Below are 26,080 nucleotides of genomic sequence, written 5' to 3'. Positions count from 1 at the left end.
CTTTCCTTCTTTCTTGGGCTACTTCTAGTGTCTCAGCAGACAGCCATTTTGCCTTCTTGGTTTTCTCTTTCTTTGGGATGTGTTTTGTTACTGCCTCCTGAACAATGTTGCGAACTTCTGTCCATAGTTCTTCCGGGACCCTATCTACTAAGTCTAGTCCCTTAAATCTATTCTTCACCTCCACTGCATATTCCTTAGGAATATTAGTGAGCTCATATCTAGCTGATCTGTGGGTCTTCCCTAATCTCCTTAGTCTGATCCTAAATTGTGCAATAAGAAGTTCGTGATCTGAACTACAGTCAGCTCCAGGTCTTGTTTTTACCGACTGTATAGATGTCCGCCATGTTTGGCTGCAAAGGATGTAGTCAATCTGATTTCGATGTTGTCCATCTGGGGAAGTCCATGTATAAAGCCGTCTCTTAGGTTGTTGGAAGAGTGTTTGTTATGCAGAGTGAGTTGTCTTGGCAAAATTCTATCAGCCTATGTCCTGCTTCATTTTGTTCTCCCAGGCCATGCTTACTTGTAATTCCAAGTGTCATTTGACTGCCCACCTTAGCATTCCAGTCTCCTGTGATGAAAATAACGTCTCTTTTAGGCATGTTGTCCAGTAGGTGCTGCAGATCCTCATAGAACTGCTCTACTTCAGCTTCTTCAGCATCTGTGGTTGGGGCGTATATTTGGATCACTGTGATGTTAGATGGCTTGCCCTGAATTCGAATTGAGATCATTCTATCATTTTTTGGGTTGTATCCAAGCACTGCTTTAGCCACTTTACTATTAATTATGAAGGCTACTCCATTTCTTCTGTGGTCCTCTTTTCCACAGTAGTAGATCTGGTGGTCATTTGATGTGAAGTGGCCCATTCCAGTCCATTTCAGTTCACTGACGCCCAAAATGTCTATCTTTAATCTTGACATCTCACCAATCACCACATCCAATTTGCCCTGGCTCATAGATCTTACATTCCAGGTTCCAATGGTGTGTTGATCCTTAGAACATCGGATTCGCCGTTCACCACCAGCACTGTCAGCTGCTAGCCGTCCTTTTGGCTTTGAGCTAGCTGTGTCATCACATCTGGGGCTAGTTGAACTCGTCCTCTGTTCCTCCCCAGTAGCATTTTGACCATCTTCCGACCTGGGGGTCTCATCTTCCGATGGTATACCGACATATCTCTGGTTGTACTGATCCATTTAGTTTTCACGGCAAAAATACTGGGGTGGGTTGCCATTACCTTCCCCAGGGATCACATTTAGTCTGACCTCTCTGTCATGACCTTCCCATCTTGGGTGGCCCTTCACGGTTTAGCTCATGGCATCATTGAGGTGCTCAACCTCCTATAGCTGTGCTTATTGAGGGAATCTGCAACTGGCAAAAAGCATATAGAACTGGAAAGCAAGTTGCATGCCCCCCTCCTCTGTTAGGGGCAGCCCCTAAAGTTAGCTTTTGTGGTGGATCTCAGTGGTGCCACTGGTTCTCAGAAAGGAGGGAGCACATTCCAAGGAGGTGGAGGAGATAAGAGGAGGCACAGTCCAGGAGGCAATGGTGGGAAAACGAAGAGGTTCAGGATAGCCCCGCTCTAGAGCCTTCCCAGGTAATTTCCCCTTAGATTAGGTAGAGTAGCTTGAGTCTGGCAAGAGTGATGTCAGGCCCAAACCAAGAACAACGAAGAGTCAGTGCATTCAAACTCCAGTTCTTTATTTGCTCACACCATACAGACAGAATCTTGCCAGACTAAAGCTATTCTACCTAACCTAAGGGGAAATAACCTGGGAAGGCTCTAGGGAGGGGCTATCCTGAACCTCTTCATTTTCCCACCATTGCTCCCCGGACTGTGCGTCCACTTATCTTCTCCACCTCCTTGGAATGTGCTCCCTCCTTCCTGAGAACCAGCGGCACCACCAAGATCCACCACAGCTTTATTGCAAATCTGCATCAGAAATTAAATATGTTGCCCATTGTGATTAAACAGTTACTGAGTACTTTTCTTTGGTTTGGAACTTGCTATATGCTGTTGTTAGAGAATTGCTATAGAAGTGGTTGGCATAAATGCTTTGCTGATCTGACAAGAAATTTTTGTTTTGGGGCTTTTGATTCCCTTGAAACTTGCAAGCAGCAGCCAATGCATATTTATTGATTTTTATTATAATTTACTTACTTATGATCTACCAGCTGTTTTAAAAATTATGAAATGTCAGTCAAAGTATTTTTGGCCCAACCTGCCACAGTGAAAATGCAGACATCTGTTGCACCAATATCCACTATATACTAATGGATGGATATCACACTTTCCACCACACAGTTCTAGTTTTGCCTTACAAAAAGGCAGGACATGGCTTTCTATGGCTTTCTGTGTGTGTGTGTTTGAATTGTGGGTGAGTTGAGTAACAGGGACAGAATAGGGAAATTTATGACTTTGATCTGGCCCTGAATTTAGATTGATCCTTTCTCTTTAAGAATTGCACAGAAAATGGGATTCTATCAAGTGAGATTTATTCTCCTCATGTAGCAATGGAAAACTTCACACATCAATTTACAGGAGCAGCGCTCTCTCTCTCTCTCTCTCTCTCCTTGTCTTTGCCTCCTCTATCCTGCCTTCAGCTCCCCCTTGCGTGTTTGTGCACATTTTTTCCACATGAGGGCTTGAATATCTCTATATGGGAAAGAAATAACTCAATCGTACTGGAAAGTTCCACTTTATTGAATAGCATAGAAACAGCATGAACCTTGAGATGCTTCTCATTCCTTCTCTAAACATCCCACATTGACAATGTTTTAGAGAATAAATGCAGTCTTTGTACATGATAGAATATATGATATGATAGATGGTTTGGACAGTTTATAGTTGCTTTTCTAGCAGTGCTATTAGATACATGTAGTCTATTAGGTTATAAGAAATCAAAATCTGTTTATTCAGTCAATGACCAGCAAAATTTGAAAAAAAAAATACAACACAAAAGCAAAATAAAATAGATGAAATAAAATATTAGAATAACAAAGATTTTTTTAAAAATGTAACATGCACTTCCAGAATGGTGTGTTAATTACCTGTGCAAGTATAAATCTAAAATATTACAATCTATGAAGTAAAAATACACATTATCTAAAACAAGATAGCTAACACATATTAAATCTGAAGTGATGAATAAAACAGAAATGGTTATTTCTGTGACCAGTTATGCCTCATTTTCATTGTGGCAACACCATATTTGGCTACTGCACAAGTGATAAAGGGTTTTGATTCTTCTACAAGATGGTTCACACAGAAATTGTCTGGCCTTCATGGAAATTTACATATTAGGGGTTATAAGAGATCCATTTAGCTTTCTGGAAAGCCATGAAGACCTGGTTTTCCCTTGGGCATTGGGCCAGATTTTTAGTTGAGTCCAGCATATATATGGACTGTGCAGTAACAAGAAGAAGAAGGAGGAGGAGGAGGAGGAGGCTAGAAAATGTGTGTTTGTGCTTGAAAGTAAGCAATTATTTCAATGCATTAAATAGTTCTTTCTTTTTTAAAATAAGCATTTGAATCAGTGATTAATTTTTAATTAACAGTGATTAATTTTTCATCCTAGCATTATAGTAGTAAATTAAGTGACCATACTTTTGATAGACTGGCTTATGTTTTGGTCCTTCTGCAAACTTATTTAATACCTGGTGTTTGGAGGATGAATCTTAAACAATTTACACTGTAGATATGATTGACTTCTGATGTGAATACAAGTAAGACATTGCAAGGAAAGTAAATCTGCTAATTTTAAAAATGAGAAAAGAACGAATGCCACAGACTGTAATCCTCTTCCTTCTGGTAGTTAATATGCAGTGCATGTAGGAAACATGAATAGGAGATCTTCAGAGATTGGTGGCCTGCTGGTCTCCAACTGGCCCACTGCAGGACCACTCCCTTCCATCCACCTACTGGGCTCTGTCCCTCAGTGGCCATTTTTTCCTTTGGCCATGGGAAGAGTTGTGCTGAGAGGAATATTGACTTCACCGAGGAATGAATAAAGATCTTCCATAAGATTGATATTTCCCTTGGAGTCTTAGAAGAAGAATACCAGCAACACAGGCTAACCTTCTAATAGAGAGATTTTTTTGAAAGGGGCTACACAAGTGCATGGTGAGCAAGGATGTGCAGCTGTTTGGACTTAAAACAAAACATGTCCTTCAGAGAAGATATTGGCATGCTCATTGATACCTATTGATACCTTCTTAAAGAAGTGACAACTTTCCTGGTCTCACATGGTTGCTCCACAGCCCCAGGATAATGGATGTTTGAATTTGTTTGTTTGTTTGTTTATTATTCATTGATTTATTTATTAGTAGCACCCAACTCCAAAGCAACGTCAGATACAGTGCCTCCTTAACTCAAACGGATGTTTTTCAAAGACTGCATAACTACTATACTGTATGTCTTTAGAAGTGTTTCAGCAGCATAAATAAGGCAGGATACCATTATTCCAACAACTGTCTAACCTCTAGGTTCCCCTATAGTCCATTGCCTATGATAGAACTGAGTCCCACCTGCAGGTCCTTAATAACTTTTAGCTGTACAAAAGTTCATCGGCCGTAAGGTCCATACCCCAAGACTCCTTCCATACTCCTGATGGTTAGGAAGATCTGGATTTTAATGCAAAATCTAGTGCCTCACATTGTCATACAGATGGCTGGGTTCGTCATGGTATACGTCTCTGAAACCTATCAAGAGGCAGTTAACATGGATATACAGTATCAGCTCTTTCAACTGATGGAGTGCAAAATATGGAAATAAATATCACCCACAATTTATACCATGCCAAACTATTATAAAAATATTATCATGAGGGGCTATCTTCCTTGTATGGGAAAATGAGGAACCATTTTATCATGGCGTTGCAAGTTTTTATATGCACATTTCGCTATAGAGATATTGCTATCCTGATATTTGTAAACTAGGGACAAAATATATTCCAGGAACATGGAATTATGTATTTCTGTTTTTCATCATCAAGGAATGTGGTCAAAATTTCATCAGTTAGTTATGATGAGAATAAAGTTGATGAAAATCCAAAACTCTTCATAGCCTCATAGTATAATCCTTGAGGTTAGACTAATAGATTAACTTTGGCCATATTTTATTTTATATTTTATCTTTGGCCATATTTCTTTTAGAATTTAATTTTGTTCAAATCTAGGAGCTTTTCTTCACAAAGCAGTTATTAACTTATGATACCATAATCCTTTTAAAACTGCTCTCCTTGGTTGGATCTGGGGAATTGTTATTAACCTGGTGTAGGCAGAAGTTCTCAGGGTGTGCTGCAACTTGTAGTTTATTGTTTATTAGCTAATGAACCCCATGCAAATCTCCAGATGATACTCAGGGAATGCAGGCCAGCGGGTATGAAAACCACACTCTTCTATTCTAATTGCAATGTAATAATAGCATGCAACTTTGCATCATATTAAATTCTTTCTGCTGGCTGCCCTCATAAATTATTTAGGTTTCACACAGCTTAATACAACCTTCCATTTCAGGGGAAATGCATTACAACAATTCGGTGTTCTGTCTTCTGCTCAATTTACAGCTCTGGAACAACTATTTCCACCTTGCAGTGGCTTTTATCACTCAGGACACCTTGCAGCTCGAGCAATTCTCCCATGCTAAATGCATTAAGATCCTGAACAGGTAGGTCTTGTTTTTAATAATTCAAAAGTGATTTTTGCTTCTCATTTAGAGAAGAAGGCTGGGATGAAGTTAATGACTTCTGTTTTCCCCTTCAGATATGGAGACATGAGACGTTTAATTGGTTTTGCTATCCGTGACATGTGGTACAAACTTGGTAAGTTAGAGTATTTGAAAGCAAAGATGTGCCTCTTCTCGTTCTAACAGGGACTGTTTCTAATACGATGTTCCATTTTATTAAATTTGTCTTTATTATATTTATTTTGTCTTATGAAATATCTGCATCCTTCTTTACAAAGTGTCTGTTTGCCTGAATGCCTGGCGGATAGCAACATGCTTAACACAGAAACTTGTACAAATGCAACGTTACTTAGTGTTATTACAGAACTGGAACAAGGAGATGAAATGAAAGTAGTACCTCCAGAGCAGGAAGAGAAATAAGAGGAGAGTTTTAATTCATAGCAAAAGGCATTGTGACGACCTTGTGGACCTGTAACTCAACAGTTATAGAAAGCAGCCCTTGACCTGGATTACTCCAGGTAAAGGAAATAACACCCCTGGACGTCAGTTTTGGAGAAGGTCCTCTTTTTTTATTCCGGTGTCAGTTTAGAGAATGAGCTCCTGTTCCCAGACAAGAGGGTATGTTTTAGTTTTGGTTATAGAACTGTAGAGCTGCTCCTACTCCTGTTTTCTCAGTTGAAACATTTATACCTTTTACTGTGTTAACAGCACTTTTTGCTTTATCCATATGCAATTCAGAATGATCAACATGTTCTGTTCAGTAGTATTACCCAGTTTCTAGGTAACTGCATAGTCCCTGTCCAAGCCTATGGAAAGAATGTGCATGGAGGGGACAACGAAGTACAATACATAAGCTGAGCTTGGACTTGATTAACTTACTGCCAAGTCAGCAGGGATTGAACTGGAGCTGGTCCATCCTGTAATTATAATTCATGGCAGTTTTGCAGCTTGAACAGAAGCTTCTATGCAAGGAAATGGAATGACCAGCCACCAAGGTTTATCTCATGTCACAGAGCAAGCGTGTCTGTTGGCTTCCATGCAAAGGAAGAATCCATTTATTTAGATTTCGATATATCAGCATGAATTTTGTTTTTCATTGCTATCTGTGGCTGTTATTTCAGAATAGTCATAGCTGGATAAGACTATGCTTTTCTCTCAGGATAGTAATGCAAAAGATATTTGGATACAACTTTCATTGTATCCAATGTTGTGTTGTACTAACATTGTCTCTTGAGGTTAGAAAAACACAGCAAAAATGATGAAAGCCGCTGCTTAATATTGGATTGATACAGGAAAAGATGGAACTTCTATTACAGCCACACATATTTAAAATTACTAAATGTAACTTGGAAAAAAAAAAACCTTTGATTATAAATAGACAGTACCATGTCCAATTATTTGTTATACAGGCCTTCTCCAGGAAAAGAAGTATTTACTTTTCTTTCAATATTCATATAAAAAAAACCGCATTGAACAATTATAATTCATCAGAGACTTACAGTTCTCAGAAACTGGAGGTTGTATAGAAATTGATCTTTTTTCTAAAATTGAGAAGTGGTATTTAGGATTATGGACAAGCTGTAGCTAATTCTAAAGGTTGACTTCCCTTTCCAACCTGCTATCTTTCTATTAATTTCTATTAATATTACTAAACATATTCCAACAAAGTACCCCAAGCTAAGGGACGCGGTGGCGCTGCGGGTTAAACCGCTGAGCTGTCGATCGGAAGGTCGGCGGTTCGAAACCGCGCGGCGGGGTGAGCTCCCGTTGCTCGTCCCAGCTTCTGCACACCAAGCAGTTCGAAAACATGCAAATGTGAGTAGATTAATTGGTACCGCTTCGGCGGGAAGGTAACGGCGTTCCGTGAGTCATGCTGGCCACATGACTTTGAAACGGAGATGAGCACTGCCCCCTAGAGTCGGACACGACTGGACTTTACGTCAAGGGAAACCTTTACCTTTACCTACCCCAAGCTAACTTTAACATGGTAATAGTTACGAGGATACTGAATGCTTCTTATAGGAGAAGTTATAACCTTATATTTGAAAAAGAAATCTGATACAGAATTTAATTTATCATGGAAACTTTTGGGGATGATAATTCTGTGCACAGGCTTGTACCACATCTGAAATTTCTCTTGATGTAACACTTTAACATGTAAGCCTTGTATCATTTGTTAAATAAGGATAGATTTAGATGCTACGAATGGTATGCCTTTCTTTCTTATTTCTTTCTACTTTCAGGCTAGAGAGTTATAGTTGTTAATTTGTCTGCGCTCATACCTCAAGGATAGATTTCTTATTTAGTAGGTGGAAATTACTGTAATTTTTCACTTCAGTTTATGATTCATATTGGGCTGATCACTGTTATTGATACTTGCATAGTAATTTGCTTTTAACTATGATCTGTAGTTTTAAAATGATGTAATATATTTAAGTATGTAAAACTAACTTAACATTACCCTGGAAATTTTTTCTCAATTTTTTAAAGTTTTAGGATGCTTGTAAATCTCTTGGGAAGGAAGGGAGCGAGGGAGGGAGGGAGGGAGGAAAGGAGATTCTGAAAACTGTACTTAACATTATTTTAAAGCATTCATCAATTTTCTAGATGTTGCACAGCATATAAATACTTCCAAGTAAGTAAATGTGTTTTGAAAGATCAGGAGTTTAGTGGCAGGGATCTGCACAGCTGATGAAGTTGTCTCTTCATCTATTGTTCTGCAACTGGAAATGTACAGATGCCCAAGTTTTAGTAATGTGGGAGAGTTTGGAATAAAATTGAGCAAGAAAATTACCAACTACCCTTTCCACTTAATCAAAGGCAAATCTCTCTAGATGATGCCTGTCAAGTTGGGAAATTAGATTTTGCAAAGAAGGTCCAGAGTTCACCACCATGCAATTTGTTAATTGTTGGACAAGATGCTTTGTCCAAACTGTAATGCAGCAAATCAAACCTATAGCTGCTGCTGCTTTTCATCTCTCTTCTCTTAAACATTGGGCATGACTGAGCACTGCAGAGGGAGAATTTCAAATTTGACAAACCAATGCTTTGAACCTTACTGTATTCTATTTTGTTATATTCAAAGCCTGGTTGGGGGTGACAAGTTACAAGCTTATTTCTTCTTTTTTCATCATCTGTCATAATTGCAAATGCTTCCTAAGGCAGACTCCAATGGCTCTCTATTTCATGTGGCTTTAAGTCATGGTGCAGCCAATCCATAATAGAGTACCAGGACATTGTTTCTGTTCTGAGCTTTCTAATGGTTAACATTATTAATCCAGGAATAAAAGCAGATATGTTTTGTCCATTGTGACAGAGACAACAGAACATGTCAGAAGGTACTGTAATGTTTTATCTGATAGATTGGTTTTGATGGGAAGGGATGAGGAAATAGATTTATTTTCTCTTCCAAGAACATTCAGTTTGGAACACTAACAATTAAGAGAAGTCTGTGTTCATTCAGCCAACTCATGTGGATTATCTTATATACAATATACTTTATAGTACTATTAAACTGACATATTATATTGCAGTCTTGAATTGTGAATGGACTGCCACAATAGTGGAGGTTTAAGGTCTTGCAAAAATAATGCAATGCTGACATAGAGAGGACATTATACAGTACCTCCATGCCAAATAGCAGCTTTCCTCAACTTAATACCCTCCAGATATCTTGGGAATGCAACTGTCAGAAAATAAGTCATATCAAAGCACCAAGTTGTGAAAGACTGATTATCTATCTATCTATCTATCTATCTATCTATCTATCTATCTATCTATCTATCTATCTATCATCTATCTCAGATTGTTCAAATTGTGCCATGTACAGAAGAGCCCTTTGCTCATGTTGGTGGGGAGTAGTAGCTTTCAGGTGAATGACTGAGATGAAATCATCCTGGTTGTAATTTATTCATTTAACCATAGTAGAATAACTAAGCAAAGCTGGAGACAGATAATCAAATTGTAACTAGCGAAACAACCCAGAAACTGATTTGCTATTAGCAGTAACTAGTATTATTCTACTTATGGAGTTTCTGCATTACATTTTTATCTCCTAGTCATTGCTTCTCCCATACTGGAAATCATCACAAATATTTTACTAACTTGTAGAAGATACAAAAGTTGCAAAATTGATGTGAAAAGGCATTTGTTGCTCTTTTGTAAATAGTTTGTTTTTCAACTACAAATGTTGAATCAACAATCTTTTAAAAATATTCTCTCCAAAATCCAAAAGGCAAGTTACAAAATCATTGAAATAGATATGTTATGGTGGTATTGAAATAATTGGCTGATATTGTTAATGTTTTCTTCTGCACATTTTCCAGGACAGAATAAAATCCGCTTTATTCCAGGAATGGTTGGACCAATCTTAGAAATGACCCTTATCCCTGAAGCTGAGCTAAGGAAAGCCACCATCCCAATATTCTTTGACATGATGTTATGTGAATATAAACATACTGGTGAATTCAAAAAGGTATTATAATCTTTGTGTACCATTTGGTAATGTAACTGCCATTATTCTTAAATATCAGGTGAATGCATGCATTTTATTGTGTGATTCTTCACTAGTTCCATATAAAATGAAGGGAAAGATGAGGTTTGCTGTTCTGTGAGAATGTAGAATTTGAGGGCCCACACTTTCAGAATCATAAAATCAAAAATAAACCAGTTGCAAATCAAATGTATCTTGAGCTTTTCAAATGAATTGGCCACATTCTGTAAAGAAACAAAGTATGTGTTGAATGAAAAAAATATAAAACTGGATCATAGCTAGAAGTCTGCTGCAGAGAAGAAAAGAGCTGAAATGGTCAAAGGGATTGTGGAAGTGGCTCCTATCTGAGTTTTCAGTGTTGATTTTAAAAAGCAAGGCTCTGGTTTTATTGCATGCATGTGAATAAAAGCTGAAGAAAAAGAACTTAGTAAGAAACAAAAAAAAATAAATACAAATCAACATATTGCACTGCCTGGATCTCTGTTCCTCCTGTTCTGTAATTTCCCTGGCTGGTTAGTGCCCCCCTCCCATTTTTATACACAAACAAACAAACAAACAAACAAAAAATCTGATAATGAACCTATGGAATGACAGTTTCTTTCCTCATCACTTGAGTTTTTCTTGCAGCTTTTTATATAACTTATTTGTATAAAACAATTAAAGCCATTAAATCCATCTAACTGGTGTGACTGAAGTATTTCATATGCTGGTCTCTGTTGTATTGGCTATTTTGCTGCATTTGCTGCTTATGCACTGCAATTGAAAAGATTTAACATCTTTTATCCAGTAGTGCAGTAAATGTTGAGTTACAACTGAAAATTCAAAGTTAATTGACAATAATACTTTAGTAAATCCATGATGATTTCTGCATATGATAGCAGCTGGCAACTAAGTTCATGATCTTAATTTAATAAAATAAAATCCCTGCACAGGAGACCACCAGAAAAAATAAAGAGACTGCAAGCTTCACTGGGAACTTTTCCAAAGATGACAGTAGGAAACCATTTTGGGATAGGTTGCCAGTATAGAATGACTACCATACAGTGTAGTCATAGGAATCCAACTCTAATTGAGGGAACCCTTACCTCATTATTTGATGCTATACTTCACACAGAATGTATGCGTCATTAACTTCTCTCTTAGATGAAAGAAGGACTCAGCAATATCTTGAACTAGGGTATATGTGAACTTCATCTTTTTTAAGGCATCATGGTTGTGTCAGCCAGAACAAGCAAGTAGGTAAAGTGTTGTTGATAGATAAACATACCACTTTTGGTATGAATCCAGGACTGAAGACCCTCTTGCTTTTTTATGTTTGTTCATAACCTGATTTAATAGTTCTCTATTTCTGCTTTTAATTGCTGCTCCTTATTTTTGGCTTATAACTTTCTTTTGGAGATTTTTGCAAGGAAACAGGACCAACAAGAAATGAAATATGGATCCTCTACTAATTATTGAAGATGCACTGAGCACAACTCAGTCACTAAAGAGATTTATATGGTGCATGGTCTGATTTCCGTCAAATCAAAAACATAGATCAGAAAATGTCAAAAGCTGCACCCTGGGATAGGCTGTAATTCAGAAAATCTTAAAAACTCAAAGGTAGTCTGGTTGAGGAATATTATTTCCTGATGGGTGATCCAGTATCATTCAGATCTTGCAGAATTTTTAGATATTAAATATTTTTTCCTTTTATATTTCAAAATGAGTTATCCATTCAAGCCCTTCTGAAAAACAATGCCTTGAGTGTTGCTTCACTGCTCCAGTACCCATGTACAGTTTTAATCAATATTAATAGAAATTATATATGCATAAGTCTAGGTATTTTGGATCTATCCATACAATCCAAAGATGTAGTGGGAGTTTTAAAACCAGACACTATATGGAAAAACATTCATTATAATATCCCAGCTCAAAGAATACTTCTGAGTGAGCTAACATTGGTTGCATTTGCTGATCTGATGAATATCTGCCAAAGAGAAGTAAAAAAGAAAACAATTTGAAATCAGAAGTTATTTTTAGGAACAAAAAATTATGAATACATTGTATTATAAACTGAAATATCATTTAAATAAATGTGGGATTATGATTATTTTTTTTCCAGATGTGCTTTGTTTTAGAAAAGTTTAACTCATATGCATAATGCTATTTTGATCCTGGCAAGCAACATGTATTTATATTTTGGTTCTCTCCCTAAATTCCTTTATCTTCCGTTTCCATCCCTGGATGTGAGCAGTTTAAACATCACTTTTCCTCTCCAAGAGTTAAAATACTAGAAAGGCAGCTATAGCAGTTCTGATGCTAAATATTCATTGATAGGATGTGGGCTCACTGTGAACTTTGCTTCCCATATTCCTTCCAAAGAGACAGGCGGTCTCTTGAAAAATGACATACTGAAGTTATCCTTAAACAGGAGTGTAATATTGAAGGCACAATACCAATATCTATTTGAGAAGACAAATACTAAGCAGTTGGATGATGTCCTGAAAGAGACATGTGTCTTGTCTTTTTGACAGTGTGTTTCTCTCTGTCATTTTATAAATATTTTTGGCCCAAGGGAAGAAGATGTTCACATCTCTCCCATCACACTTTAGCTTTAATCCCTTGGCTCTCATCATTTGTCAGTCTGGAGGCAGGACAAGCACAGAGACTGTTCTGTTTTATGGCAACCTCTGGCAAGGCAAGTAGTACATTACTTCCATGCCAGGCAATGATGTGACAGCAACATTGGCCCATTAGACAGAGAAGCCATTCTTTCTGCTCATCTTACTGCGGATAGAATGGATTCTACATTGAGCTGTCATTGTGCTGAAGGGCTAAATTAAGTCACACCCTGTGTTTGTTACTTTCTCTTAATGTATTACACAACCGGAGGGAAGGCACTACGAATGGAAGCCCACCATATGCAGAAAACAGATTTAGTCTCTCTCTAGCCATGATCCTCACTTGCTCCCAGGTTGCAAGGCTTAAGGAAAGAGTTATTAGTAGTACTAGAGGAAACATCTTCTCCAAATCACACAGAAGGAAGAAAAGTTGTTTTTGTTCATATCTCAGCTGGAAAGAGACAGAATAAACCTCCACTCCCTAAGTATTGTGATCTCAGTAATAATCATCTCCAACTTACAATTAATGAATGAAAGGCCAAAAATACAACTAAATGTTGTGCATAAGTGTAATTGTGTAGTTGATCCTTACAGTTAGTCAGGTAGAGGAAGAGTTGTTTCAGGCAAAAGTAAATAGAATCCAACAGGTGTATCTGCAACAAAATACTGATGTGTATATTCTTCCTCTTTGGAGTTCTCCTCCAAAATACTCTAACCTGCTTGCTGTCTTATCTCTTGAAAGTAAATAAATGTTTAAATCATCTCTACATTTAAAAGTTGTGTGTGTGTGTGTGTGTGGGGGGGTGTTTGTAAAGAAAAGATGATGAGGCAAAATAGACCTAATAAGCCATGGAAAAGGTGTGTGGGTATGTGGCAGGCACCAGACTACAGTAGCAGATTTGAAGAAGATTGCTCTTTTGTTCTTGGGTCTGAAAATAAAAAACCATGGTCAATCAAGATATTGCCTTTAATATTTATTGTGTGAGAAGAGTCTACAGTTAATTGTTTGTGGGAGACGTAGAGGCAGCGTCATTTTTAAAGGTTCGGTCACCTGTAATCAAATCCAGCTAGCCTTACAAAGTTAGGTTTTGTTTTGCTTTCTTAAGGACACATCTTCCAGTCTTGTTGACAAGAGCCTGAGCAGGATAATTAATAACATCAAGGGTATCTGAAGACCTTACATATGTGGTGCTTCCTGCCTAGTAATTGTCAAATCTAAGTAGCAAAGGACAAATTGGAAAAGAGAGGACAAAAAGAGAGACAGGGATAACAGAAATCAAAGTTTTTAACTAGTGGGTGAAATCAGTTTGTAGTCATTTTTTTTTTTAAAAAGACAACTTTGTAGAAATATGAGGTTGAGAGAAGATACAGAAGAGCAGAAAACATCATCATGCTGGGTAGAGGGGGTGAAGTTCTTCTAACAAGAACTGGTAGAGGTGAACCTATAAATAACAAAACAAAAGCAAATTAAGAATTAGAAGAGAACAAAAACTATAGCCAGGTCAGTGCATTATGGCAGGAATCATTCTATGCCTGAAAGTATGAAGATAAAGTAACTGGGGATGAAAAATGAAGTAACTGGGAGAAAACTCTCAATTTCTTACATTGTAAAGTAGAGAATAGGTAAAGGTAAAGGTTTCCCTTGACATTAAGTCCAGTCGTGTCCGACTCTAGGGGGCGGTGCTCATCTCCGTTTCAAAGCCAAAGAGCCGTCGTTTGTCCGTAGACACTTCCATGGTCATGTGGCTGGCATGACTAAATGGAACGCCATTCCTGCCCGCTGAAGCGGTGCCTACTAATCTACTCACATTTGCAGATTTCCGAACTGCTAGGTTGGCAGGAGCTGGGACTAGCAACAGGAGCTCACCCCATCACGTGGATTTGAACCGCCGACCTTCCGATCGGCAAGCTCAGCAGCTCAGTGGTTTAACCCGCAGCACCACCACGTCCCTTAAAGTAGAGAATACCAGTAGTGATATACCTTATTTTATTATTAACCTGTCTTTGATTTTTATTAATTATTATTACAATCAGGTAAACATCTCTGGCCCATTTGTACTTTGCAGATATTAATGCTAGGTCAAGTCTTGACACCTGATTTAGCATTAAATGCAAATGATTTTTATTCAGTGCCAGAAAAAATAAGGTGAGTGGCTCAGTGAGTTTGCATTTTTATTTATTTATAGGATGTCCTTCAAAACAGCACTTTTCGAGGGCAGTTTATGGCACATTAAAATCAAAATACAGTTATTTGAAAGTAAAAATACAGAAGATAAACAGAAAAGTCAGAACAGAAAAGTGGATAGATTAATTTAAAAGCTTTATTGCAATGTGCATTTTTTTTAAAAAAAATACTAAATTCTAAATGGCCTGGGAGAATTGGCATTCTGGTTTTTGCCTGGGATCAGAAAGTATCAAGTAGGTGTGTAGTTACCCCAAGGCAATGTGTTGCTGATGGTTTGGGCAACAAGAAAAAAAAATGTTAGATGCCCCTGTAGAGAAAACTCTTCTGCCTAGTCCACATTTTGTTTGTAGATTTGTATAAGTATTAAACCCATGGGTTTCTTTCCCCTTCTATTGCTAATGATAAGAGTCTCTGAACTTGAGAATATATACTTCTTTATTCTATTACAGAGACCTTCTTTTTTTTCCCATACAGGCACATTCCTCTAATTTTCTAATAATAAGTTTTGCTTTCCCCTTCATTGCAGGACTGAAAGTTGTTATCATTTGTTATCCATTGACCCTGTGATATACTAGATACATTAACATATTCCTAGTCCTAATCTAAACCCAGAGATTTATTTTGAAATTTCTTATGAATTGCAGTTTATATTTTATTAGCACATCAGGAAATATTTATCGTTTAAGATGCTGAGTTACTGCTCTGTTCATCAGCTTTTGCTTCCAGCTCGGTTTCACAAGCATTTCCTCATAAACAGCAACATTAGTTTACCACTTAGAAATATAATGGCCTATGTAGATCTGGCATTTCTAGGCTTGGGCTTGTTCTTCTAAATTTTTATGTTGTTGTTTTTACACATTTTTAATTCTAATCCATTCCACTTGAGTATTCACTTTCCTCTATCCAATTCACTCAGCATGATAAAAGCATATTTCTGCTTGCATAAAGAAACTTTTCTTTCTTTATCTTCTCCTAGATATTCCTCCAGTTTTGGTCTGAAGGATTCCCCAACCCTCCAAAGCAGATTTAGAGAAGAGTAAAGCTCTGTTCCATCAGATGTGTACTGTATGTTCTGATGGTGGAGAGACATCATTGGATATAATTCTGTTTGGTGTATCTACACATCAATGCACCAAATGTACTGGGTTCCTTACATTATTCTTTAAAGTTTTGAGCAATACTGTGCTTATGGAAGCTATCATGTGGAGGACAGACCTCTGCTATTCACATATGTAGCTGCCAGATGCTTCTTAAATACAGCCTAGGTTTATCATCTGAATATTATGAGACACACAGAATTAGGTGGTGTCTTGTCAATCTTTGAACTTCCAAGCTTCACTGAAATTTGATTTGGGCAAAAATTGCTGGAAGCAAAATAGCTTCACATGCACCTTGCTTGGATTCATTGGCGCATCAAATGGCATTGACAGAAAGGGCAAATCTCCAAAAGAAAACAATTCATTTGATTTTTCATCAAATTGGCTTTGTCAATGTAACTGAATAACAAATGCTGCTAGTCACTGGATCAATGACCTCTAAACACATAAAGTTACCAGCCTTTAAAAACCAACTATTAAAAGCAATGACTCGTCACCCAAGTGAAATTTGCTCAAAAAGAGTTATACAATACTATGGTCATTACCATTTAGTGCTTCAGCAGTTTAAAGCAAACCCCTTTTTATCCAGATGTCATTTTGACTTACTGTCTCCAATTTTTTTTCAGCTCTTCATTTTCAAAGTAGTGTTTGAGATATCTATGTTCCCTTCTTCACAGGAAATGCCTATGAGAATTTTTCATTCTTATAACAACATGGATTTTAAATTCAGAAACTGACTTCATAATGGTAGAAGAGGGAGATTAATTTGCAAAGAATGCTAGTGTTTTCATGGTAATGTTCCTTAAGCTTCGTGCTCACCAAACATTTGTTAGCAAACTGTATACTGAATGCAATAGAATCTATCATGTTATATTGAACAGATTTTTTTTTCTTACTTGTTTGAATTCTCCTTTACGCTGCATTGTTTGGGTGTCTCACTTGAGAAATATTAGTAGCATGTCAAAGTTAGTGCAAGTCATTTTAACTTCATTCTATTTTGAAAAATTGATTGTACCATCCATTTTCTTCCCCCTAAATTTAATGAAGTGCATCAACCATATTTCAATACTGAGGTCCAGTATAATTCAAGTGAAGTCTTAAACTTTAGAACTTGCAAAATGATTATCACAGCTACTATAGGACAAATACAGTTAATTTCTGGATTGACTGACACAAGTATAAAAGAGTTAGTGTTTACAACATGAATTGTGTTTATTGAGCCACATGTCAGTATAGATGTGCACCAAATATTTAAGCAAATTGGCCTTTGGCATAAAGATCTCAATATAAGAAGAGCCAAAGAAGCAGATTATTTTATAATCCACACTATCTTGTGCTCTCATTTTAAAATGGCTATTTTTATCATTCTATTTAATAGGTAGATATTAATATTGAAATCACTCTCATATACTAGTTACTTCTCAAGTACATAATAAGTATTATGAATTTTTAAGGATGGGAAAGATTTTATATTAAATTTTATGGTTAACATTTCAAGTTGGGATAATTAAGCCTTAACCTTAAACCTGTAGTAATAAATAAAATAATATCAGATCATTGGTATTACGTAATAGATATATCTGAATAGTTGTCCAAAGTTTTGTAGTAATATTGATATATTCAATAAATGACACTACTTTTTTTTTTTTTTTTTAAAGTTGATTTTTGTTGTCGTTGCCTCTGAGTTAGTGTTGACTCCTGGCGACTGCCTGGACTAGTCCCTGCTGTTTTCTTGGCAAGATTTTGGAAGTGGTTTGCCATTGCCTGCTTCCTAGGACTGAAACAGAGTGACTGGTCAAAGGACACCCAGCCAGCTTTGGGGCTAAAGCAGCACTAGAACCGATGGTCTCCAGGTTTCTACCATGATCCTTTAACCACTACACCAAACTGGATGTCATAAATACATGGCATTTAGACTTTCGTCAAGGATTTGATCAGGCATTTGATAGGCTTATATTTCAGAAGTCATCCAATAACCTTTTGATTCAAAGTTAGCCTTCTAATGTGAACCTATAGTGAACAGGCTATCTTGAGACTTTGAAAGAACCATATACAGGGTATATCTATGATGCAACAAGCCAGTGCATTGATGCCCATAGTGTTGCTGGACAATAGCAGGAATGCGTGACTTCTTCTTTTTCTTTTGCAGCTCTCCAAGCCCCCAGAAATTGTGTTGATAAGCATCAACAGCCAAACGCGTAGCAATGGCAGCTTAAATTTTCATATCCCAGAACCCAATATATACCACCAGCTTGGCCAGTGTAGCTTGCCCTTGCTATAATATAATTTGTGCGTGTGTGTGTATGTGTGTGTGCATGTAGTTTGCAGTGTGTTTGCTTTCTGTAAAGCTAAAAAGAATGTTGAGAAGGCTTAAATCTTCCCAATCCATAGAATAATAACTAATACAACTGTAGAGTTGGAAGAGACCACAAGCATCATCTAATCCAACCCTCTGCAGAGTGGAGGATAGCCAGTCATGAGAGGTGGCTTTTCAGTCTCCTCTTTAAGGTACAGGGAAGATGCCAAAGAACTATTTTCACAGAAATTAGGACCAGAAATAATGGGTCTTAAAGGTAACTAAAGCCATAAAGCTGTCATAAAGATGACAGCTTTCATGTCTCCCCTAAGTATTACTGAACATCTTGTATTCCTTCAGCATGTCCACATAGGGCATGTCCTCAATTTCCTGTATCATCTTTGTTGCCATTCTCTGAACTCTCTCTAACCTGGAAATGTGGTGCCCAGGATCATACACAGTACTCTAGGTATGCTAAGTAGACAGCTATAGTCACTTCACTTGCTTTTAATCCTCTGCTTCTGATGCAGCTCAGAACAGTGTTATTGCTGTCTCACATCACTCACTTGTGTTCAGCTTGTTGTCAGTGACCTTTCCAGATCCTTCTAAGCCACGAATCCCCCATCTTCTGTTTTGTGTCCTATATTTTCCCCTAAATGTAATATCTTACATTTCTCACTATTAAAGGACATATTGTTCTTGTCCCCCCAGTCTTCCAGTCTGTCCAGATTAGATCGCAAATTCAGTCATCCTCAGTGTCAGCTAGAGTTCCCAATTTTGTGTCCTCAATCCCATCATCCAGGTCATTCATACACATTTTATTTTGGAATTCACTTCCTACAGAGTTAAAAAAAGATAAATATCAGTCTAGGCAGACATCCAAAAATTGTTTTTCAAACACCTTAGAATATTTTTATGCTGTTCCTAATTCAAATACATACTGTACATGCAATGTATTTGATATATTATTGTACCTGGAATATTGTGGACTCATTCTTCTCACAAGATTGTATTGTTTAGGAAGACATAGAAAATAAGGTTGCACAGATAAAATTTCTGTACGTTGTTATGAAATCATATATTTCTTTTAAAGCCATTACAACCCTAGTGATAATTATAAAAATACTCCTTTTTTAAAAAAAAAATCACGCTCACTTGACTTTTATGTGCTATAGTTAGGAGATATACATATGAGTACCATAAAAGTTATCGATTTTCTAAGAATGAGTTTCAAAAAGAATTTTGTGCTCTGCTTAATGATTTTGCTTATCTCTTCTGAACAGTTTGAAAATGAAATAATTTTAAAATTGGATCATGAGGTAGAAGGAGGCCGTGGAGATGAGCAATATCTGCATTTGTTTGAGGCAATGTAAGTACGACAATGGAATACATTCTTCCAATGTGTTATATTTGAAATTGGATATTTGTTTTAAAAGTGTGAACTACTGAAAAAATATGTATATTGTACTTCAATCCTTCTGTTACTCAGATATTTCTATGGCCTACCAGGATTTATTAATCAAGTCCTATATATGTTTTTTATCACTAATGTTACCACATCTAGTATTGCACATCATTCTCTGTGCAGAACATGGTCTGTTTTTAAAGTCCCTCCAGAAATAAAAGCAGATAATTTTTCTTCTCCAGCCTTTCCAGCTGTGCCATTTATCTGTAATTGAACAGTGCCGTTTGCCTGTGCTCTGCACACCAAGAGATCCTGAAAGACAGCAGATAACAAAAAAAGTTGCACCTGTAAAATTGCAAGCATATGCAAATCTTATGTCCTTCCAGATATCAACTTTCCAGAAAGAAAGGGAGAGAAAGCACATCACAGAAATGAAACTTGTTAGTATGGGTGGATTGCACCTCACTGTCTGGTTTAGTGTAATAAATCCTGTGCTTGCTACTGTGTCAGCCACTACCGTGGAGATTAATCCAACCTTTACACTGAACAGAAATGAGAACATGAGACAAGCTTTCCTTGAAGAAGCCCAAGATATATCTCCTCCTGTTTCCCTCTGTAGCCCAACCAGATGCCAGTGGGAAGCCCACCCAACAGAAACATGTTGACATTAATGCTTGTACTTCACAACAGCTGGTGGTCAGAGATATGTCACTTCCAATTCTGGAGATGATATATGGGCATCATTAATTGTAGTCATGGATAGTCATCCTCCATGGAAATTGTTTCTTTCTCACTGAAAGCCATCCAAATAGGTAGTCATTATTGTGCTCTTCCATGGCTGCAAATTCCTTTGTTTTAATTGTGTGCTGTGTGAAGATTACCATGGGTTTTTTTTTCTGACTCTCCCATAATTCATCTAGGTTATCCATGGTTAGGGACTGGTCATTGGACAACATCCGATTGAATAAACAATTGTGAAGGACTATTGTTTTTAGAGTACACAAAACTGAGGTGAAACAAAAACAGAAAATGCTTCACCTGTTCAACAATTCCATTTGCCCAGCATTTGGGGACATATTAGGAAAGTACCAAAATCTGCTTTTCTTTCCAAGAAATAATATTTTGTAAGGGAGCGTTTTGATCTCAGAGGTACATTTTGGCAGGGAAAAAACATTTTTATGAAATGTGTAAAGCTGCATCAATTGTCTTTGTTTTCTAACCATGATTATTTGGGTGGCTATTTCCATACCAGCAATTTCTACTCCTAAGACTTGATTGCAGACTAGATTATCTCTGTCAGTTACTTTTTAATTTATAATACTTGTAAATATAAATTAAAATATTTGCAAAATACTTTGAACTTGATGGTTATACTATGCATCACTTGGCAAACAACCAATAGCAGAATAGGTTTTATCCAAATGTATCAGTCAACCAGGAGAATAAAAACTGGTACTGAAACAGTTTTACCCTGTATCCTACACCACAGATCTCCTTGAAATATTTGAACTATTCTCTGAAACAGATTTAGGATGTTTTTGAAGGGGATGGTATGGTGTAAGAGCAAGCCATCTTCTACAGATAGTCCGCTGTTTATGTAACGCTAAATATAACCCAAGTAGAGATTAAATTCAAGAGTATTAAAGTCACACAACAACTGTTAGTTATCATATTGAAATGTATTGATGTTTAATTTTTCCTAGACAATGGAACTGCTGTTGCAAAACTACACTGATTATATGTACTAGAAACTACAATGTTCAAATAAAAGGAGGCTTTTAATGGGAAAGATTAATACAGGAATCAAACACAAACCTCCACAATGGGAGAGTTCTTTTCAGAGGCAAAAATTTTAGACAAGATGTTAAATGCATCTATTTAAAAATATTGCCTTGGAATGTATAAAATGATGATCATCCGCACTTTCAAAATTATAGAGGTGTCTAGAAAATGCCGCTGAAAGTGTTGCAGTATTTCACCTTGACACTTCTCAGTGCTGCTCAATTGAATTGTTACATGAGATGGCAGAACCTAATGAAATTCAACACATTATAGATTCTCAACTATATTTTTATACCTGATCGGGAATAGCCAGAGTAAATAATTGGGGACATGACTCCTGTTTTCCTCCCAAACATCCCAGAAGTACTATGCTTTCTGAAGAGAGGGTATTTTATAACATGGATAAAGGGTGTTAGGGTCATGCAGCAATATGGATTCAAGTGCGAATGGGTAATTCAGAATACATGGCAGCACTCATATTGTACCTGTCGCAACATCTTAAAGGAACTGCATCTTTTCCTGGGCTCACATGGCTGCAGTGATCTGCTGCATGGTCCAGCAGAGGCTCTGGCTGCAGCCTGGAATAGGGAGGCGGCTGGGGCCTTGGACAGGGATAGGGAGGCGCCTCTGTGGCCTCTCTTGCCCCATCGAACTCGGCACTCCCCGTGGTTTATGGAGGAGTTGAGGGTTCTGAAGAGGATTAAGAGACGTCTGGAGTGCCGCTGGAGGAAGACAAAGACTGAATTTGACCGAGCACAGGTTAGAGCTGCTATTACGGCCTACCATGTGGCAATCAAAATGGCGTAACGTCAATACTTCTCCACTCTTATTGCGTCCGCAGAATGCCGCCCGACGGCCCTGTTTAAGATCACTCAATCCCTTTTGGGGAAGGTGAGCTCAGTGACCCACCTACAGGGCCATGCAGAGGAATTTGCTGAGCATCTCCAGGACAAAATCGCTTGGATCCACTCCAAGTTAGACTCCGGGCATGAGGCTTGGTCTTGAGAGATACCAGGGGAACGGGCTTACCCAGTTATCTGGGAGCAGTCTGATCCTGTTGGACCTGAGGAAGTGGACAGGATCCTATGGACAGTAAATGCCACCACATGTCATCTAGACCCATGCCCCTCCTGGTTGGTAAAAGCAGCCCAGGAGGTGACATGTGGTTGGGTCCATGTGATGGTTAATACATCCCTGGGAGAGCAGGTGTTCCCGGCTGCCTTTAAAGAGGCGTTGGTGCACCCCCTCCTCAAGAAGCCATCTCTGGACCCTCATGTTCTGGTAAATTTTCATCCAGTCTCCCACCTTCCCTTTGTCAGAAAGGTGGTTGAGAAAGTGGTGGCTTTGCAGCTCCAGAGGGTCCTGGAGGAAACGAATTATATGGACCCCTTTCAGTCAGGTTTCAGGCCTGGTTATGGGACAGAAACAGCATAGGTCGCACTTATGGATGATCTCTGGCAGGAGCAGGATGGAGGCAGTACATCCATCCTTGTTCTCCTTGATCTCTCAGCGGCTTTCGATATCATCAACCATGTATCCTTTTGGGGCGGCTCAGGAAGTTGGGGATGGGTGGCGTGGTCTTGCGCTGGTTCAACTCCTTCCTCCAGGGCTGGTCCCAGTTGGTGGTGATAGGGAGTGAGAGGTTTCACCCTTGGCCCCTCCTTTGTGGGGTGCCACAGGGTTCAGTACTCTCTCCTCTCCTATTCAACACCTACATGAAACCACTGGTTGAGATCATCCATCATCATGGGATGAGGTATCATCAGTATGCTGATGATACTCAGTTGTGAATCTCCATCCTGGGGGAAGTAAGTGACACCGTTTCTGCCCTCTCCGAGTGTCTGGGGGCTGTAGGGGTCTGGATGGGGAGCAACAGGCTTCAATTGAACCCTGGTAAGATGGAGTGGCTGTGGGTTAATGGTTCTTCCGTATCCGGGACATTAACATTTCTGTTCTGGATGGGGTTGCACTGCCCCAGACAGACCTGTGCGTAATCTGGGGGTCCTCCTGGACTCACGGCTCCTGCTTGAAGAGCAGGTGGCAGCTGTGGCCAGGACAGCCTTTGTGCAGCTACATGCTGTGCACCAGTTATGCCCTTTCCTGGATTGGGAGGCCCTTCAAACAGTCACTCACACCCTTGTTACCTCTCATATAGACTATTGCAATGCACTCTACATGGGGTTACCCTTGAAAAGTATCCAGAAGCTTCAGCTGGTCCAGAATGCAGCCACATGAGCTGTCTTTGGTGCCCCAGAAGGGCACATGTAGCACCGCTGCTGCGCAAGCTGCATTGGGTGCCAGTTTGCTTCTGGGTCCAATTCAAGGTGTTGGTTATTACTGTTAAAGCCCTACATGGCATGGGGCCAGGTTACCTGAGGGACTGCCTCTTCCCCATTACATCAGCCCATCCCACCTGATCGTGCAGAGAGGGCATGCTGCGGACCCCGTCTCTAAGACAACGTTGTTTGGCGGGATCCAGGAAGCAGGCCTTCTCTGCAGTGGTGCCCGCCCTCTGGAACATGCTGCCCCTGGAGGTGAGATTGGCCCCATCACTCCTGGCCTTTCGGTGGAGTCTGAAGACCTGGTTCTACCTCCTCGCTTGGGGCGGAGAGGGGAATAGATCTACATGGGGATGGCTGCTATAGACCACTCCTCCCACACTTGGACTGCTTTAGATTCTTTTGCCACTTGCATTTTTTTATTTTTTATTCTTACTTGTATTATTTATTATTGTAATTTTATATTGTGGATTTTATTATTATTGTTTTAATTGATTACTGTAAACTGCCCAGAGTCCCCTGACGGGAGGAGATAGGCAGGGACAAACCAGATAGATTAGATAGATAGATAGATAGATAGATAGATAGATAGATAGATAGATAGATAGATAGATAGATAGATAGATAGATAGATAGATAGATAGATAAAAGCATGTGTGATTGAAGGAGATGCCAACAGGTGCAACATGTTTGCCCACACATGCTCTGAGTCCCCTTTTCTCCTTTGAATCAGATTACTGCACAGCCCTAAATAGTATCTTGCTTACCATTTAAACAAAATTTCAGAACATATACTTAGATAATCAAGATGCACACACACACACACACACACTCGTTCATTCATCATCTTGCCTCCCTTCATTCAATCACAAATTTGTACTAACATTTCATGAAGATGCTCATTATTTTTCTTTTACATTTGCAGACTCATAGAGTGGTCTTCAAGCTATCCTAAGATTGCAAAGTCAGTTGAAACATTTGTAAGCCTAATAAAAGGTCTTTTGGAAAAACTACTAGATTACCGCGCTGTGATGAACGACGAAAGCAAGGACAATCGTATGAGCTGTACAGTGAATTTATTGGTATGCGCTACCTTAAAGATTTGCATAAAGTTCTAAACTTTTGAATTTGGAGCAGTTTACAAAGTCTACAAACCCTTAACTGTATTTTAAAGATAGATAATAGTAACAACTATTATATGACATTATTATAGATTATATGGCATTATTATAGATTATATGGCAGGGAAATGGAAGCTGCACTACAACATGTTGTCATTTATTTGGGAGGGAAACTCCAACTATATAGTCCAAATTTTATAATTTAAAATAGAAACTTTCATTCATCCACTAAATAGTGCCATAACTATACAGATCGCACACAGAGAGATGTAACATTTCAGCTATAGGTGTTGATATGTATTTTCTTGTGTCACTTTTCTTTTCTGGATTGCTATTTTTAATGCTGTTTTCTGCCCGGAGTTGCAGGCAGAATTTCAAACAGGCAGCCATATAAGTTGAATCAATTAAGTAATTAAATGTATGTAGCTGTTTTTGAATGTTCAAATTGCAACATGCTTCATGACTTGCTGTCTCTCTGGGGCATAATAATCCTTTTTAATCCACAATCCAAAGGAAAATTGACCTCCCTCCAAGTCATTCTGTCATTCTCAGCTGACTCCCATCTTCTCCACCATCTTTTCTGATGCCATGTATAGTTTGTAATATATGGATTTGAGTGGAGATGGGCATATGGTCCCATACAAAGATATGTCCATTTCAGATAGAGCATGCTCAATATATCCATGCTATATCAGGAAAAAGATTATACTCTTTCCTCATTTTTTGCAAGCAAAAAACGTTTTATTAACAATTGCTGTGAAGAAAGTCAGTTTTTTCCATAGTTTGCATTCATGCAAGAAAGTGTATCTTTTAAAATTCTCATGGCTGCTCTTAGATAGTTACTTATTGCTCTATCTTGTGACTTTGATGATCATGAATTCTAACCATGCTGGTTTCAATGGGCAGTAACGTATAAATAATGCATATTTACATTAAACTTAATTGAAAGCTTTGAGATTTTAGAAATGAAACAAAGCAAAATTATTCCCTGAAAAAGGAACTATGCGTGTTTGAAGAATATCCCAATTGTGTTTTGTGTGCAGAAGTAATCACATTTCATTCATTTTTCTTCCAAGAATTTCTACAAGGAGATTAATCGTGAAGAGATGTATATAAGGTATAGTAATTACTCTGTTGATT

The 26,080-nt window shown here is 38.2% G+C and overlaps 1 protein-coding gene across 1 annotated transcript in view; it reads left to right on the top strand.

Moving 5' to 3' along the window:
- DOCK2 (dedicator of cytokinesis 2) overlaps positions 1-26,080 on the top strand; it is a 289,582-nt gene that overhangs the window by 226,589 nt on the left and 36,913 nt on the right. Inside the window, exons 31-36 of the mRNA XM_063292441.1 lie at positions 5,562-5,662; positions 5,758-5,816; positions 10,006-10,154; positions 19,637-19,722; positions 24,745-24,901; positions 26,017-26,057. Of these exons, the coding sequence (XP_063148511.1) occupies positions 5,562-5,662; positions 5,758-5,816; positions 10,006-10,154; positions 19,637-19,722; positions 24,745-24,901; positions 26,017-26,057 (593 nt within the window). The remainder of the gene's footprint in view (positions 1-5,561; positions 5,663-5,757; positions 5,817-10,005; positions 10,155-19,636; positions 19,723-24,744; positions 24,902-26,016; positions 26,058-26,080) is intronic.

This window comes from Candoia aspera, chromosome 2 (genome assembly GCF_035149785.1).
Source record: "Candoia aspera isolate rCanAsp1 chromosome 2, rCanAsp1.hap2, whole genome shotgun sequence".
In the NCBI taxonomy this organism is placed as follows: domain Eukaryota; kingdom Metazoa; phylum Chordata; class Lepidosauria; order Squamata; family Boidae; genus Candoia; species Candoia aspera.
The sequence above is the reverse complement of the archived record's forward strand: the minus strand, read 5'-3'. Positions and strand labels throughout refer to the sequence as shown.